The sequence below is a fragment of the Sordaria macrospora genome, chromosome 1, assembly GCF_033870435.1.
Source record: "Sordaria macrospora chromosome 1, complete sequence".
Lineage (NCBI taxonomy): Eukaryota > Fungi > Ascomycota > Sordariomycetes > Sordariales > Sordariaceae > Sordaria > Sordaria macrospora.
Window position 1 is genome coordinate 4,813,757 of NC_089371.1, and position 18,397 is coordinate 4,832,153.

Genomic DNA, 18,397 nt, shown 5'->3' on the forward strand with positions numbered 1-18,397 from the left:
GTATTCCGTTGGCTGTTAGTCACACATGTCAAAACCACAGAAGGGAGTTTCTGCTGATCGGCGCACATGGGACCCACACCACCTCCGGCTCCCCGCCCGAGTGGATCTCCGTGCCGAAGTGGATGTGACGGAGCCGGAGTCGGGATGCGGCCCGGGAGCCACGGGCTCGTGACCCCGGTAGATGACTGAACCCCTGAGCTAAACATCAAACTCTTGAGAGTTCTACACTACGGATCTGCCGTTGGGCTGACATGGTACTGTAGCAAAATGATACCACCTTTTAGTGACAAAGATGAGGAGCATCAACGGAAGCCAGTAATGGATACAGTTTCGGTTGCTTCATGGTAACTCGTCGTTCCATGTCGTCGAAGGCAGAGATATCTTGTTGATATGCGGCTGTTTTCCCGTCCCTGCCACTCATCCTTCCGGTGGAAACCTAACAATGATACAATCAGTTGTCCGGACTGTATTTCATTGTTTAACCCTGCACAACATATAAGAAACATAGGACATCAGGCCCTCTATAGTGCACGCCTTCTAGCCACTAGGTTTGACACACTCGCAAAGCTTCTACATTTGACGGCTCTGAGGTGCATTCACCTTCATGGTAAATAGTTCAGCCTAGCTTAGTCGATGCTAGAAGGCAAGATAATGAGAGGTCTCAGCGAGAAGAAGCTGCTATCGTGATGTACCGCAATACTAGTGTTCGGGGAGGCCCTACGGGCCTCGGCCCTTCCGTAGTGGATAAAAGGCTGGTACCGTGCGTGATTATCAGACATGAGAGGAATACCGCCTCCTCTCACTCAACTGGGTTTTATCTACCCGCAAAAACTAAACCTACTCTAGTTTAGGTCAATGGCACAGTTAAATCATCCGCTTGAACCGTTATAGGTCACTTGCATGCCAGCTATCAAATCAAGCGTTGAGTGGTTCACTAAGTCTGCCGGCCACGATGGCATTCCAGTTCTGAAGTGACTCCCAGATGCGCTAGGCTGTAAGAGGGTTAGATAAAACCCAATGGAATAAGAGGAAGCGGTACTTGGTACGTTGGGAAGGAAAAACGGGACGAAAATGCTGCACTAACAGAAAAAAACAGTTAAATATTAGGCTTAATAATTTTTTCGGGCAAAAAACAGTTCGTGCGGTAACAGATAGATAAGGCTTGCAGAGTTTTGTATGGGTCCCGCCCGCAAAATGCACTAACCCACTACCCGCAACTTTTAGCGCCTATTGAGCTGTAGATATATAGATATAACTGTGGTAGACTATAGAGAAGAGAAGTGGAAGTACCTCCAGAATGTGAATGATTTGGGATGATTAATTGTGACTCACAGTGGCGAGCTCCTGTGCTTGGCCTGTGTGGAAACCGAATTTGACATTTCCGCAGCCTTCTTTTAGTGGGGCCGGGCAGCAATGAACCAACGGCAAGCAGAGAATGCCTGAAAACGCCACCACCATTACCATTTCTGTCCCAGTTAGTAATCTTACCGTACCCGTCCTCGTCTTCAACCCTTTCAAAGGCTTCACTTGTCAGTCGAGGTTCACCAAGTGGAGATTCTGCTCCGGCTGCAGTTTCCTTTTAAAAAGCCGACTTAACCCCTTCAAAAGCGTGCTTACTGAAATACTTCCTCTCTTCTTGAGACTGTTCCTGGTTTGCACTTTCGAGGCTCTTCTTCAGCTTGCACTTTCGGTGCACTTGGGCCCAATCTTTTTTTCTTTTGCTTTCACTATCCGAAGACGCTGTATTTCAAAAAGTGCACACAACAATACCGACCTATTTTTTCGCCAGCTCGTCACCCAGCACACAGTCCCAACGGGTCTTCCATCATCATCGCTGTCGCGACGCATTACCAAGGACTAACGGATCAGAGCATAACCATGGCGGACGTTCAAACCGCCACCCCTCAAGGCGGTTCTGGTAGGGGAGGCAGAGGTGGCAGAGGCAGAGGCAGAGGACGTGGAGGCAGGTCACGGAAAGGTCATCACCATGGCTCCGAACGACCAAATGCTGGTGGCGAAACCAGTCAGCCAGCGCAACCAGCTGAACCCTCAAGGAATCTCACGGAAACGGCGAGTGTAAACGCACCCCCGCCATCAGTGCCTACACCGGATGTGCCGTTAGGACCTTCGAGGGAAGGAGGACGAAGAAGGCGAGGAGCTGGAGAAGGTGGTCCCCGGCGCGGGAGAGGAGTCTCATCTGCTCAACGCTCGATCGTGGTATCTCATCGAGGACGGGCACCACCTCCCGGGACAGCGCACACCGCTGAAGAAGACGGCACTGCATCAGGCACCGGCATTAGGGCCGATGCTCCCGCTTTTGTCCCCGGTCAGCCACTTGCAGTTCCAACCCAACAATCAAAAACTGCTCGCACAAGGCCCCAAAGGGAGCCTCGTCCTGCGCCGCCAACTGCCTCCAAGTCTTCGGCGCCTGACTTGGCTACCCGAATTCACGAAGATCTTGCGAATGGACTTTATGAATGCGTCATATGCACTAACGAGCTAACGCGCAATACTCGGATCTGGTCATGCTCCGTTTGCTGGACTGTCACTCATCTATCCTGCGTCAAGAAATGGCACGCCAACCAAGAGAAGAATGCGGAGCAACAGGAGCAAAATGCCGATCAGCCTTTGACTTGGAGGTGTCCAGGCTGCAACTCCCAACTCGTCGAGAAGCCCGGGCCAGATCGCTGTTGGTGCAAAAAGGAGATCGACCCGAAACCTATCCCTGGATTACCTCCCCATACCTGTGGACAGACCTGTTCCAAGCCTCGGGCTACTTGCCCACATCCATGCTCATTGATGTGCCATGCGGGACCTTGTCCACCATGCACATTGATGGGACCTTCCCAGACTTGCTATTGTGGCAAGCATACTTCGACCAAACGATGCAGTGAGACTGAATACGGCAAAGGCTTCAGCTGCGAGGAGGTCTGTGGCGATCTACTCCCATGTGGAGAGCACTTCTGCGAGCAGACCTGTCACCCCGGGTTGTGCGGAGCTTGCGAGATCCCTCTTCTGTCGACATGCTACTGCGGGAAGGAGCAGAAGGAAATACCATGCGATCAACGTGGTGAAGTTGAGGATTCTTTCAACTACGGACAGCTTCAACGTTCCTCGGAAACGGATGATTCGGACCCTTGGTTCGAAAGCTCGTTTAAGTGCAACAACATATGTGGCAGACCTTATGACTGTGGTCATCATGCCTGCCAAAAGCCGTGCCATCCCCAAGACGAAGAATCGACACATTGCCCGTTCTCCCCTGATGTGATCACCCACTGTCCATGCGGCAAAACCCCATTGGCGTCGTTGCCAAATCCTCCGCGGCAATCATGCCAGGATACGATACCTCACTGTGATAAGCCCTGTGATAAGGTCCTCCCTTGCGGCCATCTATGTGAGCAGAAATGCCACACCGGCCCCTGTGGGGTGTGCTCTAAGGTTATCGACATCTCTTGCCGTTGCGGCAGGACAGTGACCCAGTCAGCCTGCCACCAGGGCACGATCGAGCATCCGATGTGCTTCAGGGTTTGCAAGGTCCAACTGAACTGCGGCAGACACGAATGCGGCGAGCGTTGTTGCCCGGGCGAGAAGAAGGCCGCAGAGAGACGGAAAAAGAAAAATCGCGGGCCGAACGAGAACTACGAAGCAGAACATATCTGTCTCCAAGTTTGTGGCCGTACACTGAAGTGTGGTCAACACACGTGTCAGCAACTCTGCCACAAGGGTCAGTGCCCGTCCTGTGTTGAAGCTGTCTTTGACGAGATCAGCTGCAATTGTGGGCGCACCGTACTCTATCCTCCACAGCCATGCGGAACGAGGCCGCCCGAGTGCCGATTCCCGTGTAGACGGCGCCAACCATGTGGTCATCCTCCTGTTCCTCACCCGTGTCATCCGGATGACATTTCCTGTCCCAAGTGTCCGTCCTTGATGGACAAGCCTTGTATTTGTGGAAAGGAGATCATGAAGAACCGCCCATGCTGGAACAATGAAGTCCATTGTGGGCTCCCTTGTGGAAAGAAGCTCAAGTGTGGATCGCACGTGTGCAAGAAGACATGCCACAAGCCGGGCGAGTGCGAAGATGCCGGCATTCCTGGCTCACACTGCGCCCAGGCTTGCGGCAAAGTACGCAAGTCTTGCGAACACACTTGCACCGAGCAGTGTCACGCTCCATATCCTTGCAAGGAGGACAAGCCTTGCCAGTCCAAGACGTTCATCACTTGCCCATGCCAGAATCGCAAGCAGGAAGTGCGTTGCATGGCCACGATGCTGAACCCCTCGTCGACACGGGAGTCTTCGCTGAAATGCGACGACGAATGTCTCCGACTGCAGCGGAATCGCAAGCTGGCCGATGCCCTCAAGATCGACGACACCCACACGGACGACCACATCCCCTACTCTGACAAAACTCTCAAGATGTTCAAGGAGAACGTCAACTGGGCACAGACTCAGGAGCGTGAGTTCCGCGTCTTCGCCTCCTCGCCCGACGAGAAGCGTCTCAGGTTCAAGCCCATGCCCCCGTCCCAGCGCGCTTTCCTGCACAGTCTAGCCGAGGACTTCGGCCTCGACTCGGAGAGCCAAGACCCGGAGCCCCATCGACACGTCTGCGTCTTCAAGACTCCGCGGTTCGTCGCTGCTCCCACTAAGACACTTGCGCAGTGCGCCCGTATCACCAAAGCTGCCGCCGCCGCTCTTAAGGCCGCGGCAGCTCCCCCAGTCGTTGCTCCCCCGAAGCAGCAGCAATCCTACAACGCGCTGTTGCTCAAGGAGCCCCGATTTGGACTCACTATCCAAGAGCTGGAGCAGGCGCTGTCCTCTGATATCAAGAGTGTCGCCAGATCCGGCCTCACAGCCGTCTCATTTACCACGAACTTCCTCCCCTCGGAGGAGATACTAATCAAAGCCGTGCCTGCTTCTACAGCAGCGGCTATCGCCAACGCCACCATCGCCCCGACGCCGCAGGCCGTTGAGTCTGCTCTCATGACGCTCAAATCTGCTGTCTCCAAGACGGTTACCCGTCTCAAGCTGGCAACCGGGGGAGTGGTCCTTTGCCACGCTGACGACTCATTGAACGTCGCTCGGCGAGAGGCGGAGAGCGGGGCAGGTGGTGCTGGTGGCTGGAATGCGGTTGCTAGTCGGGGGACCTGGAAACGGCTTGGAGGTGGTTCCAAGACGTCGGCATCCGAGGCGGAGAAGGCGGCAGCTCCGTTGACAAGGTCATTTGTTACGCTGAGGAAAATCATGGAGAAGAAGCCCGTGGTGGAGGTGAAAAAGGACCCGGAAGTGGTGGAGGATGATTGGGAGGTTGCTGCGGAGAAGGAAGAGGAAAAAGAGAGAAAGCACAACAGTGATACTTCGGCATCTGGATCCGAAGCCGGAGCAGGCACTCCAGAAGAAGGAAGCCACGACGGCGAGTCGGTTCAAGAGGAAAACCGAGTCTCGGACGCAGACCAGAGTGTCGAGAATGCTGCTGCGCATGAGGAAAATGAACCCAAGCCGTCCTCGTCGTCGGATAGGGGAAGCTCAATTGGAGAACAGGCTGAGCCTGAGGGTGAGAATGTAACCGCTCCGGAGATTGACAAGGCGGCTGCTGCTGGTATAGATGTGTAGAGGCTATTTGTTAGAGATGCCTACCTATACCGTAGATGCTGGTATGGTTAGCTTAGCGAAGGATTGTTAGGGAAGAGCATGCTCGAAACGGCCATTTGATAACATTAACAAAAGCTTTAATTTTCGGTTCGAACTTCTGCTTTGAATCTTGCTTGTATATGCTCTTGTGCTTCTCCCCGTGACAGCCGTCCGGTTAGTATGTCCTAAACTCAGCAAGGTCCAGGACCGAAAAGCCATAGACAAAGGATGAATGAAAGTGCCCTCTTTTAGAAAGAAATACAAAAAAGACGTAAAGATAAGCAACCTCTGTTCTCTTCTCAAACGCTGTAACCGATAGAGGTATGTATATACCTAAATACGCGTTGTCTATCGCCAAGATCCAACGATAGCTTCACCATTATTAATAGCGAAAATGACACCTCGCATCACCGACCGCGAAAAAAGGAACATCACCAATAAGAAAAGTAGCAAAAAAAGATAGGACAAGAGCAGGAATCGAACGGCTGACGTCTTGCTCGGTGGGAGGGAGTAGAAGAGCCCTATTTGACACAGCCGGAAGGCGCCACTTCGCAATTAGACTTCCAAGGAAAAGGTACCACTCCGGCGGTCGCCCGGCACGCAACGCCTTCCCAGGGCCTCCCAGCTACCTAAACTGTAGGGTGCGTATAAGGATTAAGAACTTGAGCTAAGGAGGCATTAACGCGCAGCGGCCGGGAAGATACTCAGGTTCTCCTTGCGTGTGGAAACACGCAACCCACGGTTTCTATTCGGAGCCCGGAACCGGACCTCTTAAGAGGTATGGGGTATGTGGGATGGGATGAAAGTGAGTGAGTGCAATGAGAGCTCAGCGCACCACACCGCTTGACCATGCTGCCACTTGTTTGGTTGTTGTGGTATTAGGTAGGTTAGGGTTGGTTATAAACTCGCGACTACGACCACGACCACGACCATGCATGCGTCTGAGGGGATGTGTAGGTACTGGATTCGGACCCGAGGGGGTCCGAGGTAAATTTTGAAAATGCATCCGTTCCATGTTTTCCATTGTTTGCCCTTTTTCGAAATATTTAAACAGAGTAGTAGCACATGGTATGGTATAATCCAACAAACAAAGGAAGGGGCAGGCCCGCCGTATCCCTCGAATGCCGTCGTATCACCACCGTTTTCCTTCCTTTTTGGACATTGTCTTTGCTGTTCTTTTTTGTCCTTGCGTCTCTCCACCTTTCGCACCTACCTACACACAAAACAATACGATCTCTCCCCTATCGTTCCTCCTCATCCTCAATGACCGCCACAGCTCCTTCTCCTCCGCCACCTTGCTCGCACTAGTTCCCGACGCGCTGCGCTCACGGTGATAGCGCTTCAGTGCCTTGTTGAGGCTTACGCCCTTGTCGCTCTCGGGGCCCTTGTTTACGAAGCTCAGGAAGCGCTCGGCGCGGGGCTGGAAGATGACAACCTCATTGTCCTTGTTCTTTTCAGTAGCGCCATCCTTGGAACCGGGCCTGTACTCAATCATCTTTTGCTCCTTGGGTGCTTCGAGCGGCTTGCTGTGGCTGTGTTTGGTCTTCTTGGATGACGGCGAGGCAGACGACGACTTCTTCTCTTTCCTTTCCTTGGTGTCCTTCTTGTCCTTCGAGGAGTCCTTGGTCTTCGAGGTCTTGGTCTTCTTGGGCTTCGAGCCGGAAATCATGGCCATCAGGCTGTTGCCGAGACTCTCAGATTTGTGGTGCTTCGAGTGCTTGGACTTCTTGAGGGGGCCGGCCGGTGTCTCTGCGGACTCTGGCGAGGGAGGGAAGACGTCGGGTCTGCTCATCATGCGACTGATTCCGCCGGTCAATCCGGAGTGCAAAACGGGAGGCGCGTCGGTCATCGGATGGTCGATCTCGATGTGAAGTTCCCTCTTTCTCTTCTTGTCCTTCTTGACCTCCTTCTCTCCATCCTTGGACTTCTTCTTTGGCGCCGGGGTTTCGTAGTAAACAACGGCGTTCTCTGTGGTCTCCTCGGTCTTCGACTCGTAGCGTACGATTTCGTTGCTCTCCTTCTGCTCAGGCTCTTCCGCAACGGAAACCCGCGACGCGGTTGGGGTAGGGTTGACCATGTAATCGAAAACATTAACGGGAGCCTCAGTTGCTGAAGGAGGAGTGGGTGCCTGAGCAGGCGCGTTGCCGTTGTTGTCGTACTGGCGCCATGTGTCAAAGTCCTCCGCAACCTCCTCGACATACGCGGGTTGCGCCATGGCTTGGTTGTTCTGGTTCCTGTTCTGGTTTTGATTCTGGTTCTGGTTCTGGTTTTGTTGGCCCTTTCCTTTCTTGGGTCGGTAGAGAGCACCCTGATACTTTTGTTCTTCCGTCATACAACTCTACATAACAGTCAGCGGGGTTCAGGGCCAACACGTCAACCGTCCGGCATCGTGCAACGTGAGCCAAGGAGATCCTACCGTATGGGAGCGATATTCAGTACCCGGGAAGTGGGTCATACAATCAATGCAGGTGAAGTTTGCGCCCCAGCAGCGTTGGCGATGCGGGTCGAGCTTCTTTTTGGTCAAAACGTCGCCGCAGACCTGTGAAACCCAAGGGATGAGTGGTTAGATAACGATATATGTAAAGGGAGATTGAGGTTTGAGAGAGAAAGCAAGACGATGTGAGCTAAGTTGGAAGCAAGGCAGGCCAAACAAGTAATGGACTGAAGATGAGAGGGAGTAAGAGAAGAGCCAAGGAAGGGTAAGGAGACCAGCCGGATCAGCTCTAGATAGGGAGAGGCGTGCGGAAAGGTGAAGAGGGGTGGGTGTTAGTGGTGCACAGGGACACCTTTAGTTGGTGGTTACCCGGGGAGATGGTGGGCGGGAATGTGTGTGATGTCAGTTTAGATTGCCCTTCTCGGACAGGAAGGGGTTGAGTAGGGGCGATATGTCTGACAGGGAGGGGAGAGTTGGGGGGGATTTGGGTGTGCTATGTACTTTGTATCAAACCAGGGGGCAGATCAGGGATTGGGGGAGGGGTGATAGACTGACGTCCATATATAGGTGGTAAAAACATCATCTTATGGGATACTCTGTTACAGGAGGGTAGTCTGCCATGGACAGAGGCATTCCTTGTCTGCTCTAGCAGACAACAACGCATGATAGCCACACTAGAATTGTAATGGGTTTGCGACTTACCTCACAAGAGAAGGACACCATGATTGCGGTTTGATGTGTTGTCTCTAACGGTGATTTCAATTGGCGAAGAGTAAGCAGAAGTTAGGGCGACTTGCTGTGGTTCGGCGTCGAAGTGCTCTTTTGCGGGTGGCTGAGTAGGATTATCTGCCAGGAATTGGTCTGACAACTGGGTCTGAGTGGGCAGCGGGTTGCCGTATCGGTAATCCTTGAGAAGTTGGTACCAGTCGGGCAAGAATTGAAGGTGAGAAAATGCTGTTTCTGCTCAACCTATCGAGGCGTCTTTGGTGTTGCTACTCGATGATGAACCTGGAAATGTCGTGACGCAGAGTCTCAACGGGATGCCGGTTGCGACTTCACGCAAATCTGAATGGGACTCGGGTATGCTTTCTGTGCAGATCCTGCCAGGAATGAACAGCACTCAGATGGGGGCGCAAGTGAGCTGTAAGACTGCAGGAGGCGGAGTGCGTCTTGAGCAGAAGGCAAACGGGCTGAGAAAACAACTGTCAATAAAAGTGGACTGGACGGTGGCTCGGTGCGCCGAATCAGATGAACAGGTCCGGAGCTGAGATGAAGCGCAGAATCTGACAGACGGGACGGACCTCCAGGGCAGAACCAACCTACGCTTTGAAAAACTCGATGTTGCCAGGAACGGGTGGGTGACCTCTGCGCCTGATAATTCTTGATTGGGATCCTGCGCTTTGCTGGGCTGAAGTTGGCCTTGTCGGATTTTTCGCGAGCCGATAAGAACCGGAGAAAAAAAAAAGTTTACCAGATGCCCCAGATGGTGGTGAGGATTGGCTGGTCAGTTTAGGCGTTGATGCATTTTAGCTCGAGCGGGTCCCGTTACTGCAGGAATTTGGGCCCCGCCCGCGAATCCACAGCCCACCTGTCCCGCCCCGGGCCCGTCTTTAGCTCGTGGCTCCCCTTCCACTTTTCACCTTGTTGACGTTGATCCCCCGGACTACCGATCCTCATTCCAAGAGCCAAATGCCAACACAAGACCCCGAAACCATAACTTCACCGTCAAGCCTTGCGAGCGCCTGTTACACACTTGGTACGGTCTTAGCAAGCCAGTGCTTCTGTCAGACGAAAGCCTGCCGTGAAGCCTGACCGGGGCGCCCATCTCACTCAGCCAGAACATCCCTCGTGCTGCTCACCTCTATCTTACGCGAAGCACGGCAGCTTGCTTGATCGAAAGACTTCCCGAGCCATGCCGGCCGGATTGGGCATCCAAGGGATTCAAGGACCTTTCAGACAGCCGCTCAGCGGAGGCGTAAAAGCTATGGCGCCTACCAGCATCTCAACACACAATACACGGACGAAGTGCGCTACTGGTTGGTTGGGACCGCCCAAGCGCGTTTCAATTCATTTAAAAAAAGAAGTCAAATCCGGCATTCATGACTACGACGACACCTGGGGTACGGGCTAACCAAGATGTAACCCCATCGGCCAAGATGAGTGATCAGACTGTCTGATATCGCTGAACAGGTTCCTTCACCTTGAGACGATGAAACCACGCAGGACGAAAGCCCGAAACACCTCTGTAAAGGCATACAGCAACCGTCTTAACCAGAAGCACGCGACTTGGCCGAGGTAGGCGTGATCTCTAATGTGGTCTTCAATGTGGTCAGGCCCAGTGCCGGATGGGCCTCGAGACTTGAAGAGAGCTGCTCACCTGACAGCCAATATCACCACGAGATGCATCATTCCCCCACTGCAGTGGACAATTCGAGACATTTCGTCCATGTCTGCTAGAGCGCGGCGGGCTATAGATAGTGACGTCGAACCATAGTGCGCTCGCAGCATTATTGACGCCGGCCTTGTTCCTGGAGGAATGTGGTAAGTATTCTTGGTGTGATAGAGAACCCGCCCTGCATACAGTTGGTCCTTCAGGTTGGAGTATCAGTCCTCCCGTCCAAGCTGAATCCGTCGATTCAGGGGCATGAACCTGGATGGCCAGGGGCTGTGACTTAGTTCTGCGTACCAACACCAAGCATTGAAGAGTTCCCAACAGCCGTTCGTCCCATGCGTACGTACACTATATGTGCGCAATTCCCTTGGCTCCCACACTTGAGCATGGGTGATGGTTCCTTTCTGGGGTTATAGGTACGTCATCAACTCTGCATCTGGGACAGAGAGGTCTGCGATTTGAAGATGCAAACCATGCATGGTGTTTCATGATGGGTGTGAGTGGAAGAGAAGAGAAAATTCCAATATGACCGCCAACTTGTGCGATGTCTATTGCGAGGTACTGCCGCTCCGGGCCAGCTCGAGAGATAATGTACGGCGCCTATCCTCTTGATGCATAAAGACGTCAACTGTTGTGTGTTCGTCCTCAATGCGTTTTGTCTTATGCCCGGACTTTCGTTTCGTCCCATCTGTGTTGAGCATGGCAACCCGCCGCTTAGACTTGTGTCGTCTTCTGTTTCATGGCCACCATTCGGGACATTCCATCCGCTTGGTCCCTCAGTCCTGTCGTAGCTGGTGCTTCATTGTTGGATTCAAGAATATACGCAAACTCAGCGAGGGGGTCAAGGGGTATGCCTCTGCTTATACGTAAGGGGAATCTAATGCGGCCATCCGGGGACGAGATGGCTTGTTGTTTCTCATTTCTCTTCTTGCGCACCATATTCCCTCTCGGAGATCGGTCAAACTGAATAACAAGGACGCTACTTGTAATGTAGAGACAGTTGTGGTTAGCTATTCCAGATGGGACACTGGTGATTGAGAACGACATTCCAACCGCTGTCTTGGGTCAACTTTGACGGAGCTTGGCAATACGGATCCGCATAAGCGCCAGGTACGAGAGGTTCCTAGTTTAGCACGTCGCTATCTGCCCGACGAGCTCCTTGTCGGCGATCCTTCTCTTACTGCCATTGCCTGTACACTAGAGGTATAACTTGGACTTCAGCAACATATGCCAACATTGGTCTTTTGAGGACAATCAGTCCCTTTTAACTCCCGGGGCACACAGAAAGCGCGGCATCTCATCGCGTTCCTTGAGTTTGGCTGACTCGGGGGAAACTGTGATGATGCTCCGGAAGTTTATCCCACCTCGTCAGTCGCTTACGTTGCGAGCAAACACTAACCTAATCCAGTATGGCTCAAGATGTATCGCGACTCACGCACCTTCCTCGCCGACATTGACAGCGGGGCGCCACCGATGGAGTTGTGTGGGCTGTCAGCACTCACAAACAGCACGTCAATATGAAGCTTGAACCCTGCAGCGCAATTACAGAAAAGCCCGCCTTGAAGTCTCTGGACTTTGAGAGCAAGAGGTTGTAAAGTCGCAAGTCAATGGCGACAGGAGGAAAAAGCATGTTGCTGAAATTGTATCTCAAGAAAACAAACACCACGATCAGGAGTCATCCAAGTTGAAGAAGAGATTTGGGCTCTTATTTTACCTTATAACTTTTATAGGCTGTCTTTGTCGCCCTGACGCCGCAGGTCCCGTCTCCCTGGGGCACCTGGGAGCTTGGACTCCCCTTTGGCCCCATCACTTTCATCCACATCTCCATCACCATCCCCTGTTGGCGTCGTGGCGTCGACAATCTCCCCTGCAACAAGCATCGTTTGCCATTTGACAGTTGGCGACCATCCTGGAGCTTCCACTTCCACGAGTTCTTTTTGGCTTGGGTGTCTAGCCGTCCGTACCTTGCAGACCGCGTCCAGCCGAAGAGGTCCCCGAGCTGAGCTTCCCTGCGGACTTTGTTTTTCCTACCGCCATTTGCTCCCAGGTTGCCCTGTCTCGCCTGTCTGGAGCCCGTCACGCCGTCACTCCATCACTCTGTTGGACGTGGTACCTAACGTCAATCCAATCTGCGCAGGAGACTCTGCAGCCCGGACGCCAGCAGAGCCAAAGAAGTCCACTGCTGGAAGCCGGCACCCGATCCGTCAGGCGTCCACCCAACGACCCTCAAACCCTCGCTCGCCTCGGCAAACATGTCATCTCCAACTGTCACGCCTCCGGCTCCCGATGGCAATTCTTTCCTGGTGCAGACAGTGTCTCTGCTGAGCAGCGTCGCAAGCTACTTGCGCCTGCCGGCGATAGCAACTACTGTATGACCCGGAATTCCTGCCTCTCCCGCCCTGTGCCTGAATGGCTGTTGAGTCGTCCGCGCCGACTGGCTAAGGGGGCAAGTCCAATGCCTTCTCCCTCCCCGTCAACATCAAAGTGGCCTCCGCCAGGGCGATATCGGTGGTGCCAATCCGTCTGTTCATGTGCTAACCTTGGCTTTTGCCTATCCAGGGAGTCGCCGCTATCCTTACTGGGCTGCTCTACTTCAAGCAAAAGTACGTGATCCACCATCACTTGTCTTCCAATTGCGTCACTTGTACTAATACAACTCGTACTTGTAGAGCTCTAATATATCCTTCCCACATGCCCCCGGGCTCTCGAACGGACATACCGCGACCCAGCTTCTACCGCATCAAAGACTACGAAGAACTCATAATCCCGACCAAAGATGGCGAGAAGCTGTCAGCCTTCTACATCCGGGGCCCCAGGGGCGGGCCCAATTCCAAGGTGACGGTGATCATGTTCCACGGAAACGCTGGTAACATTGGCCACCGTCTACCCATCGCACGCATGTTGCTTCAAGCCGTCGGCTGCAACGTCTTTATGCTCGAATACCGTGGCTACGGAATCTCCACCGGCACCCCCGACGAATCTGGACTCAACATTGACGCCCAAACCGCCCTCGACTATCTCCGCGATCGCGCCGAGACGCGAGACCACAAATATCTTGTCTACGGCCAGAGTCTTGGTGGAGCAGTTAGCGTCAAGCTTGTGTCCAAGAACCAGGGCAGGGGCGACATTGTCGGCTTGATTCTGGAAAACACCTTTCTCAGCATGCGCAAGTTGATACCCAGCATCATCCCGCCCGCTCGGTACCTTGCCGCCCTATGCCACCAGGTTTGGGCTACCGACACCTTGATTGGCGATGTCAAGGTGCCTATTCTGTTCTTGAGTGGACTCCAGGACGAGATTGTGCCGTAGGTTTCTCTATCAACCTTTCCCGTCGTACCTGGCCCTGGTCTGTCTGAACCACGGTTCTGTGGTTGCGGCCGGTTGGGTTGCAACAGAGTTGTTCGCTAACCTATCATCGGCATCTTAGACCCATTCATATGAAGCAGCTTTATGATCTATGCACCGCCCCGGTAAAGATCTGGCACCCGCTTCCCAACGGTGACCACAACTCGAGTGTCCTCGAGGAGGGTTACTTTGAGGCGATTCAAGATTTCATCCAAAGGGTTTCCTCAGGAAAGCTCGAGAAGGAATGAGCGGGTCCTCGTTTCCACAAGGTAGCATATGATGGGCTAACGACTTTGATGACGCGAAAGCGTGCATGATTATGGGTTGTTTGGGGCGGCAAAGCGCAAACACGACAACCACGAGCTTTATGGCTTAATTGTTGGGGATGGGCTGGAACTCTCAAGACTTCCTTCCGTTGAGGTACCGGATTCTTTTGGAACTTCGTGTATGCATTTCATGACCCTCTGTACACACACACACATCGAGGTGCTCAGGGTCTTCATCGAGGTCCAGACGGGACTAGGATCGATGATTTAATCATGGGTGGGAGGGTTTACCTAGAACAATACCAGAATATTAATATCGGGCCAGGAGTAATTCAACTTCTTTATGATATGAGCAAATCAATGTCAAGGAAAGCCCCGTGATGACTGCAAAAGATATAGGATCGTTGAATCATTAGGCTATGTACGAAAACAGGCTCCCTCTCCTGGCAATATGCTTGCTACATATACATTATCTCTAAACCGCAACCGCTTACTATCTGTTCCTCGTTCTCAACGATCTGACACTATCCAAAATCTGTTCTTTAAGACGTGATAACCTCCTGCTTTTTGACATATCCCCGGTCTACATCAACACCGGCCCCCTGGCCGCCACGAAAGGACTGCTCTACGCAACCCTCAATGGCAGAATATGCTGTACCATCGTCTCACGTCTGCACAACGGACACTCGGGCTTCTCACGCACCCAGTCCCCAATACACGACCAGCAGAAGACATGTCCGCACTGTGTCGCCGCCGGATCCTTCAGCTCTTCCAAACAAAGCGTGCACATCCTCTGCTGTCTCCCCTTGATCCAGCCCATGACCTCCTCGTTCGCCGCCAAGTCATACTTCGCCCTCCCGCCCTTGGATACCGGCGTATGCGTCGTTCTTCCAATCTCCGCCAAACTGCGCTGGTTACCCGCACCAGGCGTGCCCATCTCCACCAACAGCTCGTTATTGCTGCTGTAAGCATTCTCGTCCAACGACACATTAGGGTAAGCGCCCGGCCCGAACGCCCGCTCCCGGATGCCCGCCTCGGTGGTAGCCTCCTCAGCGCTGAGCGGTGATGAGGACGACAGTTGCGCCGTCACGTGTAGATACCCGCGGACGAGCATCTGCACCACGAGCAGCACGCCGAGAACCTCATACCCCGCGCGGCCGCCCTGCCCTTCCTCGATGCGTCGCGTGAACACGTAGCGCAGGCCGAAGAGGCGCTTAGAGAATGAGTAGTACGCGCCGGAGAAGTAGAAGACGGCCAGCGTCAGGGCGTGGAGGTGCGCCCCGCTGGTAATGGAGGTCAGGTGCGTGAGAAGGTAGCGTTTGACGCGGTACTCGAGCGTTGAGACCGTCGAGAAGCCGGCGCCCTTTTTGGAGTCCGATGGGGTGGCGCCTTTGGTGTCGCCGCGGCCTTGGCGGGCAAGAACCGTCAAACGATCCTGGAGACGCTTGCGGAGAGCGGCGCGGATGGAAGGGAGAAGACGGCTGAAGAGATACGGGACCAAAACGCTGCTGACGATGTAACCGGCTCGTCGCTGAAGCGAGGGCAGACGGGGGCCGCCGGCTTCGCTTGTGGGTTCGACGGGGTGCTGGGTTTCTGGTATCCTGCCGTTGCCACCGACGTTTGGCTCTTCGACCTGCACTAGGTCGCAGTACTCTTCACCGAGAGTGCGGTTGCCGAGGAGGGTGGTGAGGCAGAGGTAGAGCAGGTCGGCGGCGGTGCGGGTTTCGGTGGCCCAGGAGTGGGCGGAGCGGGCACCGCGGACGCGCCGGTGAAGGTCGGTCAGCTGGTTCGTGAGGACGCCCTGGAAGTAGGCATCTTTTTGGTGCGCGCGGATGATGTCAGGGGCGGCGGCGAATGGGTATGGCGAGCTCGTGAGCGGCGGGGGAGGCTTCTTGGTTGCTGTCAATGACATGGTAATGGATGTGTCGTCGTTGAGTCGGGTCGGGTGTGCTCGTAATCGGGGGTCAAAGTTGCGTTTACACGGGCGCGTAATCAGGGGCCCGCAGGAACTCTCAATTGCCAGTAGAACTCGAATGTCTATACTCAAATCGTTGAAGCTTTGGCAGTTGATGGGCCAGGGTCCTTCGGTCTGATCGTTAGATTTTGATTTTGATGTTTGTCGAGATCGACGACGGGTGGTAGTTGAAGCTGAGATGAAAGTGGTGGTCGGGAACGGATGGACCTCGGTCCTTGGGTTGATGGGGATTGGGGGCAGCACGCCCGGCGCCGCCCCGGCCATGTGTGCTGGTTCCAGCTGAGGAATTGGCAGGGGGCGCCCAGAAGGTCGTAGCCCAGGCTTTAGTGGCAGGGATGGTGCAGCGGGTGTCACCACAGGCTGGGCCCGCAGCCAGGGGTTGACGTCTTCTCCCCAGGCCAAAATGAGTGCATGCGACAGGGGGGCTTGGCAACTGTTTGCGACAGCTAACCAATTTAAATTTCCATCTTGACCCTCCGTCGTCACTGACAATCAATCTCGAAACGTGTTGCTGTCGAGAAGTTGAATCCAAGCTTGGCCAACTCTTTCTTTGCATTCCTCTCTTTCCTTCCTTCCCACTCTCCGCATTCGATGACGGAGAGCAAATCGACCGCTGCCTGGCGCAATGGACGGTGATCCTGTGGTTGAGCCGGAGCTCGACTCCTTCAGCTTGACCTTTCCCCTCCCCTACCGGGTTGCCTTCATCGTGGTTCTAGGTATGAAAGCTGCCCAACCTGCCATTTTTTGTCCCGTACTTTGCTCCTTGGAACCATGGCTTTGAACTAACATTTTCTGGTTGATTAGCTGTTTGGGGCTGGGGCCTCAACCTTCACTTCCTCCATATTCGAAAGATCGATGTCCCCTCCTTAATCCGATACCCGGGAAGATCAAGCACCACCCAGCTCCCTCACCATCACTCGACATACCGTCTCGCTACTCTTCTTTCTCTAAGCTCCGCTCTTTCGATCCTCATATTTTGGTCCTTTGCCGGGCGAGATCCGAAACGCGTCATCGACTATGACTGGATTCCCATGACCAACTTGGCCGTGACCGCAGCCCTCTTCGTGCTACCCTTACGAAGATTGTCCGTGTCACACTCCGGTCGCCGTCGACTACTCGCAACTCTACGCCGGGTCAGCGTAGGAGGATTGGCTGAGGCCAAGGATGGAAAGTTCGGGGATATTTTGCTGGCCGATGTTCTCACCAGCTACGCCAAGGTCCTTGGGGACTTGTTCATATGTCTCTGCATGTTCTTCACGCGGAACGGATCTGCTACTGACCGGCCGAATCGCGGTTGCGGCGGCACCTACCTCGTACCACTACTCTTGGCGATACCAAGCGCTATCCGGCTGCGCCAGTGTCTTATCGAGTATCTGCGCGTGCGAAATTCCCCTTTCAAGGAGTCCACAGGCTGGGGTGGACAGCATCTCGCCAACGCAGCCAAGTACTCGACCGCGTTTCCAGTTATTATTCTTAACGCCATGCTGCGTAACGCGAATATTAATGGCACACCGACTACGAGTCTCTACCGTGCGTGGATCGTTGCGTGTTTGCTCAACTCGCTCTACAGCTTTTACTGGGACGTTGCCAAGGATTGGGATCTCACTCTCTTTGCTGGGGTACAGAAGCGCAACTCTCCCGATCATCCGTTTGGCCTGCGGCGCCGCTTGCTGATTCATAAGCCCGTGGTGTACTACTTTGTCGTGGCATTGGATCTGGCACTACGGTGCACATGGATGATCAAGCTGCAGCCATATCTCAATACCATCAGCGACTTGGAGAGTTCGATCTTTCTGATCGAGTTCTTTGAGGTTTTCCGTCGGTGGATATGGATCTTCTTCCGAGTTGAGACCGAGTGGATTAGGAACACTTCGACTGGGCTCGGCGTTGACGACATTTTGATGAGCAACTTTAATACTAGGGACGAGGACGAGGAATATGTGGACTAATTCCCACGTGCCGCACCTCTGCAGCCCAAACGATCAGAACCCGAAGATTCGCGCATGCTCGGTGCGGGTATATGCTTTGTTTTGGATGGAAAACGGAATGGTGGAAAATCCGAGTATCATACGCCGTCACATGGTTGGTTTAGAGAAATCGGCGTTAAGGTCTTTTTGGTTTCCCTGCCCCAGCGATATAGAGATAAAGGAAGCATACATAAATCTACGGCTAATAATGATTCAGGTTTTAGAACACGTTGCTTCTTCCATCAATGTTCCAATCCTACCTTTGTCCCCATCGGGATTGCTTCCGAAGGCTACACAATTACATACAGCCGTTCGTACCGGACCTATCACGGCAATCCCGCACCTCAAGAGGCTGTCTGAATTGCTTACTTAGTGTGTCTGTCTGACGACCCA

The 18,397-nt window shown here is 53.7% G+C and overlaps 5 protein-coding genes across 5 annotated transcripts; 3 read left to right on the top strand and 2 right to left on the bottom strand.

Annotated features, from left to right (window-relative positions):
* Nucleotides 1–1,578: 1,578 nt before the first annotated feature.
* Nucleotides 1,579–5,737, top strand: SMAC4_02988 (uncharacterized protein). Its single transcript, XM_066089870.1, has one exon. The coding sequence runs from the start codon at nt 1,879–1,881 to the stop codon at nt 5,605–5,607; it is 3,729 nt and encodes a 1,242-aa protein (XP_065945702.1). The 5' UTR covers nt 1,579–1,878; the 3' UTR covers nt 5,608–5,737.
* An 841-nt stretch (nt 5,738–6,578) lies between these two features.
* Nucleotides 6,579–9,081, bottom strand: SMAC4_02989 (uncharacterized protein). The gene is made up of 3 exons (XM_003348447.2): nt 8,762–9,081; nt 8,042–8,164; nt 6,579–7,963 (listed from the first exon to the last, which is right to left on the bottom strand). The coding sequence occupies exons 1-3, from the start codon at nt 8,780–8,782 to the stop codon at nt 6,839–6,841; spliced, it is 1,269 nt and encodes a 422-aa protein (XP_003348495.1). The 5' UTR covers nt 8,783–9,081; the 3' UTR covers nt 6,579–6,838.
* A 3,366-nt stretch (nt 9,082–12,447) lies between these two features.
* Nucleotides 12,448–14,376, top strand: SMAC4_02990 (uncharacterized protein). The gene is made up of 4 exons (XM_003348448.2): nt 12,448–12,820; nt 13,011–13,054; nt 13,121–13,756; nt 13,879–14,376. Exons 1-4 carry the CDS (start codon nt 12,704–12,706, stop codon nt 14,042–14,044), a joined length of 963 nt encoding a protein of 320 aa, XP_003348496.1. The 5' UTR covers nt 12,448–12,703; the 3' UTR covers nt 14,045–14,376.
* An 84-nt stretch (nt 14,377–14,460) lies between these two features.
* Nucleotides 14,461–16,301, bottom strand: SMAC4_02991 (uncharacterized protein; the record flags this gene model as incomplete). Its single annotated transcript, XM_003348449.2, has 1 exon — nt 14,461–16,301. One exon carries the CDS (start codon nt 16,299–16,301, stop codon nt 14,688–14,690), a length of 1,614 nt encoding a protein of 537 aa, XP_003348497.2. The 3' UTR covers nt 14,461–14,687.
* Nucleotides 16,302–16,496: 195 nt separating this feature from the next.
* SMAC4_02992 (uncharacterized protein) lies at nt 16,497–18,317 on the top strand. The gene is made up of 2 exons (XM_003348450.2): nt 16,497–16,753; nt 16,842–18,317. The coding sequence occupies exons 1-2, from the start codon at nt 16,663–16,665 to the stop codon at nt 17,984–17,986; spliced, it is 1,236 nt and encodes a 411-aa protein (XP_003348498.1). The 5' UTR covers nt 16,497–16,662; the 3' UTR covers nt 17,987–18,317.
* The last annotated feature ends 80 nt before the right edge of the window (nt 18,318–18,397 follow it).